Source organism: Cinclus cinclus, chromosome 38 (assembly GCF_963662255.1).
Source record: "Cinclus cinclus chromosome 38, bCinCin1.1, whole genome shotgun sequence".
In the NCBI taxonomy this organism is placed as follows: Eukaryota; Metazoa; Chordata; class Aves; order Passeriformes; family Cinclidae; genus Cinclus; species Cinclus cinclus.
This window is the reverse complement of record NC_085083.1, coordinates 391,890-397,889: the sequence shown is the minus strand read 5'-3', so window position 1 is coordinate 397,889 and position 6,000 is coordinate 391,890. Positions and strand designations below refer to the sequence as shown.

General features: G+C 55.6%; 1 protein-coding gene across 1 annotated transcript in view; it reads right to left on the bottom strand.

Moving 5' to 3' along the window:
- MYBPC2 (myosin binding protein C2) overlaps nucleotides 1-6,000 on the bottom strand; it is a 66,220-nt gene that overhangs the window by 35,639 nt on the left and 24,581 nt on the right. The window contains 4 exon segments of the mRNA XM_062512557.1: nucleotides 61-276; nucleotides 2,254-2,349; nucleotides 2,479-2,492; nucleotides 2,494-2,603. Of these exon segments, the coding sequence (XP_062368541.1) occupies nucleotides 61-276; nucleotides 2,254-2,349; nucleotides 2,479-2,492; nucleotides 2,494-2,603 (436 nt within the window).

The window sequence follows — 6,000 nt, the reverse complement described above, 5'->3', positions numbered from 1 at the left end:
CCCAGAATGACTCCCAGTGACCCCCGGACCCCCCAGAATGACTCCCAGTGACCCCCAGACCCCCCAGAATGACTCCCAGTGACCCCCAGGCGCCCCCCGGGCCCCCCCTCACCCTGCCCAGGTATTTCCAGTCCAGCAGGTCGGACAGGCGCTCGGTGCGGTTGCGCTGCACGATGCGCTGCCGCCGGCTCTGCTGGCAGAAGCCGTACAGGAACGCCGTGAGCTGAGCGCACGACTCCTCCGGGGCTCGGAACCGCCGGTCCACGATGTAGATCCCTGCACGAGCCCCAACCCCGGCAGCAGTCAGGGACGTGGGGACAGGGACGGGGACATGGGGACAGGGACGGGGACAAGGGGACAGGGACGGGGACAGGGACATGGGGACAGGGATGGGGACAAGGGACAGGGACAGGGACATGGGGACAGGGACAGGGATGGGGACAGGGACATGGGACGGGGACGGGGACATGGGGACAGGGACAGGGACAGGGACAGGGACATGGGGACAGGGACAGGGACGGGGACATGGGGACAGGGATGGGACATGGGGACAGGGACAGGGGACATGGGGACAGGGATGGGGACATGGGGACAGGGACAGGGGACATGGGGACAGGGATGGGGACATGGGACATGGGGACAGGGACAGGGGACATGGGGACAGGGACATGGGGACAGGGACAGGGATGGGGACAGGGACAGGGACAGGGGACACGGACAGGGACAGGGGACATGGGGACAGGGACAGGGGACATGGGGACAGGGACATGGGACATGGGGACATGGGGACAGGGACAGGGACGGGGACATGGGGACAGGGATGGGGACATGGGGACAGGGACAGGGGACATGGGGACAGGGATGGGGACATGGGACATGGGGACAGGGACAGGGACATGGGACAGGGACATGGGGACAGGGACAGGGATGGGGACAGGGACATGGGGACAGGGACAGGGACGTGGGACAGGGACGGGGACATGGGGACAGGGATGGGACATGGGGACATGGGGACAGGGACATGGGGACAGGGATGGGGACATGGGGACATGGGGACAGGGACAGGGGACATGGGGACAGGGATAGGGACATGGGGACAGGGACATGGGGACAGGGACATGGGGACAGGACGGGGACAGGGACAGGGACAGGGACACGGACAGGGACAGGGGACATGGGGACAGGGACAGGGGACATGGGGACAGGGACATGGGGACATGGGGACATGGGGACAGGGACATGGGGACAGGGATGGGGACATGGGACAGGGACATGGGACAGGGACGGGGACAGGGACGGGGACAGGGACAGGGGACAGGGACATGGGGACATGGGGACAGGGACATGGGGACATGGGACATGGGGACAGGGACAGGGGACAGGGATGGGGACATGGGGACAGGGACATGGGGACGGGGACAGGGGACAGGGACAGGGACAGGGACAAGGGACAGGGACGGGACAGGGACAGGGGACAGGGACATGGGGACAGGGGACAGGACATGGGGGACATGGGGACAGGGACATGGGGACATGGGGACATGGGACAGGACATGGGGACAGGGACATGGGACGGGGACAGGGGACACGGACAGGGACAGGGACAGGGAAGGGGACAGGGACGGGGACAGGGACAGGGACAGGGACAGGGACGGGGACAGGGACGGGGACAGGGACAGGGACAGGGACAGGGGACAGAGATGGGGCCGTGGGGAGTTGGAACACAGGGAACCAGAGACCCCAAGGAATCATCAGGGACACCAAGAACCAGGTGTCAAGGACCCCCCAGGTGTCAGGGACCTCTCCATGCTCTGGGGACCCCTCCCAGGTTTTGGGGACCCTCCAGGTTTTGGGGACCTCTCCAGGTTTTGGGGACGCCTCCCAGATTTTGAGGACCCTCCCCCAGGTTTTGGGGACCTCTCCATGTTTTGAGGACCCTCCCCCAGATTTGAGGACCCTCCCAGGTTTTGGGGACCCTCCCAGGTTTTGGGGACCCTCCCCCAGGTTTTGGGGACCCCTCCCAGGTTTTGGGAACCCTCCCCCATGTTTTGGGGACCCCTCCCAGATTTTGAGGACCCTCCCAGGTTTTGGGGACCCTCCCAGGTTTTGGGGACCCTCCCCCAGGTTTTGGGGATCCTCCAGGTTTTGGGGACCCTCCCCCAGGTTTTGGGAACCCTCCCCCATGTTTTGGGGACCCCTCCCATGTTTTGGGGACCCCTCCCAGTTTTTGGGGACCCCCCCCCCAGCACTGACCATAGGCCGAGGGGTCAGCGATGTGCTCCTCCATGAAGCAGCCGAACCCCGACAGGTTGGTGGAGACACTGGGGATGCCCATGACCGTGCACTCGGCTGGGAAATCCAAAATTTGGGGAGGAAGAGGAGGATGGGGGTCACAAAACCCGTGGGGAACCACCCCCACCCCAAAAAAAAAAAAAAAAAACACAAAAAACCCCCCCCCCCCCCCAGAGCAGCTCACACCTGGGGTGTAGCCCAGGGTTCGTAGTAGGAGGGAAGACCCCCAGGTGGCAACCCCGGACAAATTCCTCGTAGTCCACGGGCAGGAGGGGGCTGGTGGAGGACAGGAACTCGGGGTGGAAGATGATCTTGGAGGGGGAAAAAAAAAAAAAAAAAAAAAACAAAAAAACCAAAAACAACAACAACAAAAACCAAACAAACAAAAAAAAACCAAAAAAAAAAAAAAAAAAAAAAAAAAAAAAAAAACAAAAAAAAAAACCCCAAAACAAGACAAAAAACAAAAATCCAACAACAAAAAAAAAACCCCAACAAACAAACAAACAAAAAAAAAAAAAACAAAAAAACCCATAAAACAACAACAACAAAAACCAAACAAACAAAAAAAAACAAAAAAAACCAAAAAAAACCAAAAAAAACCAAAAAAAAACCAAAACAAGACAAAAAAAAAAATCCAACAACAACAAAAAAAACCCAAACAAACAAAAAAAAAAACAAAAAAAACCCAAAAACAACAACAAAAAAAAACAAACAAACAAACAAAACAAACAAAAAACAAAACAAAACAAAAAAAAACAAAAACAACAACAAAAACCAAACAAAAAAAAAACCAAAAAAAAAACAAAAAAAAACCAAAAAAAAACCCAAAAAAAAAACAAAAAAAAAACCCAAAACAAGAAAAAAAAAATCCAACAACAAAAAAAAACCCAAACAAACAAACAAAAAAAAAAAAAAAACCAAAAACAACAACAACAAAAAACCAACCAAACCAAACAAACAAACAAAAAAAACAAAAACAAAAAAAAAACAAAAAAAGAAAACAAAACAAGACAAAAAAAAAACAACAACAACAAAATAAAAAAAAGGGGGGGGGGGGAATGTGAACCCCAAAATCCCACAAAATTCCCACCCCCCCCCAGTACCTAAAAATGCTTCGGCGGGGTCGCTAAATTCCCTCTGGAATGTTTTCTCCCCCATGGTTTTTTTTGGCCAGAAATCAAATTTTTGGGTTTTTTTTGTCCCAAAAGAGGAGGAAATCCTCCAGTGGATCCCAAAATTCCCTCCCCAGAATTCCAAATCCTCCAGTGGATCCCAAAATTCCCTCCCCAGAATTCCAAATCCTCCAGGGGATCCCAAAATTCCCTCCCCAGAATTCCAAATCCTCCAGTGGATCCCAAAATTCCCTCCCCAGAATTCCAAATCCTCCAGGGGATCCCAAAATTCCCTCCCCAGAATTCCAAATCCTCCAGGGGATCCCAAAATTCCCTCCCCAGAATTCCAAATCCTCCAGTGGATCCCAAAATTCCCTCCCCAGAATTCCAAATCCTCCAGTGGATCCCAAAATTCCCTCCCCAGAATTCCAAATCCTCCAGGGGATCCCAAAATTCCCTCCCCAGAATTCCAAATCCTCCAGTGGATCCCAAAATTCCCTCCCCAGAATTCCAAATCCTCCAGTGGATCCCAAAATTCCCTCCCCAGAATTCCAAATCCTCCAGGGGATCCCAAAATTCCCTCCCCAGAATTCCAAATCCTCCAGTGGATCCCAAAATTCCCTCCCCAGAATTCCAAATCCTCCAGTGGATCCCAAAATTCCCTCCCCAGAATTCCAAATCCTCCAGGGGATCCCAAAATTCCCTCCCCAGAATTCCAAATCCGCCAGTGGATCCCAAAATTCCCTCCCCAGAATTCCAAATCCTCCAGGGGATCCCAAAATTCCCTCCCCAGAATTCCAAATCCTCCAGTGGATCCCAAAATTCCCTCCCCAGAATTCCAAATCCTCCAGGGGATCCCAAAATTCCCTCCCCAGAATTCCAAATCCGCCCCCTCCAGCCCAAATTATTCCCTGGACCTCAAAATCCCCTTCCAGGAACCCCAAATTCCCGCCAGGAAACTGCACCAAACCCCCCCCAGATCCCCCCAAACGCCGATGTCCCCAATGTCCCCCCAATGTCCCCCCAATGTCCCCCAATGTCCCCAAATGTCCCCAATGTCCCCAACGTCCCCAATGTCCCCAATGTCCCCAATCCCCCCAGTGTCCCCAATGTCCCCAAGTGTCCCCAATGTCCCCAATCCCCCCAGTGTCCCCAGTGTCCCCAATGTCCCCAAGTGTCCCCAATGTCCCCAATCCCCCCAATGTCCCCAAGTGTCCCCAATGTCCCCAATCCCCCCAGTGTCCCCAGTGTCCCCAATGTCCCCAAATGTCCCCCAAGTGTCCCCAATGTCCCCAATGTCCCCAATGTCCCCAATCCCCCCAGTGTCCCCAATGTCCCCAATGTCCCCAATGTCCCCAATCCCCCCAATGTCCCCAAGTGTCCCCAATGTCCCCAATCCCCCCAGTGTCCCCAGTGTCCCCAATGTCCCCAAGTGTCCCCAATGTCCCCAATCCCCCCAATGTCCCCAAGTGTCCCCAATGTCCCCAATCCCCCCAGTGTCCCCAGTGTCCCCAATGTCCCCAAATGTCCCCCAAGTGTCCCCAATGTCCCCAATGTCCCCAATGTCCCCAATCCCCCCAATGTCCCCAAGTGTCCCCAATGTCCCCAATCCCCCCAATGTCCCCAACGTCCCCAAGTGTCCCCAGTGTCCCCAGTGTCCCCAATGTCCCCAATCCCCCCAAGTGTCCCCAATGTCCCCAATCCCCCCAATGTCCCCGATGTCCCCAATGTCCCCAATGTCCCCAATGCCCCCAATGTCCCCAATGTCCCCAATGTCCCCAATCCCCCCAATGTCCCCAGTGTCCCCAATGTCCCCAATGTCCCCAATCCCCCCAATGTCCCCAAGTGTCCCCAATGTCCCCAATCCCCCCAATGTCCCCAATGTCCCCAAGTGTCCCCAATGTCCCCAATCCCCCCAATGTCCCCAAGTGTCCCCAATGTCCCCAATCCCCCCAATGTCCCCAACGTCCCCAAGTGTCCCCAGTGTCCCCAAGTGCCACCTTGACCCTGTCGTTGCTGCTGTTGAAGAGCTCCAGACCCCACAAATCCCCCAAATCCCCCCAATGTCCCCAAGTGTCCCCAGTGTCCCCAGTGTCCCCAATGTCCCCAGTGTCCCCAATATCCCCAATCCCCCCAACGTCCCCAATGTCCCCAATCCCCCCAAGTGTCCCCAATCCCCCCAAGTGTCCCCGATGTCCCCAATCCCCCCAAGTGTCCCCAATCCCCCCAATGTCCCCAATGTCCCCAATGTCCCCAATCCCCCCAATGTCCCCAATGTCCCCAAGTGTCCCCAATGTCCCCAATGCCCCCAATGTCCCCAATGTCCCCAAGTGTCCCCAATCCCCCCAAGTGTCCCCAATGTCCCCAATCACCCAAGTGTCCCCAGTGTCCCCAATGTCCCCAATGTCCCCAATCCCCCCAAGTGTCCCCAATGTCCCCAATCCCCCCAATGTCCCCAACGTCCCCAAGTGTCCCCAATGTCCCCAATCCCCCCAATCCCCCCAAGTGTCCCCAATCCCCCCAATGTCCCCAACGTCCCCAAGTGTCCCCAATGTCCCCAATGTCCCCAATCCCCCCAATGTCCCCAATCCCCCCA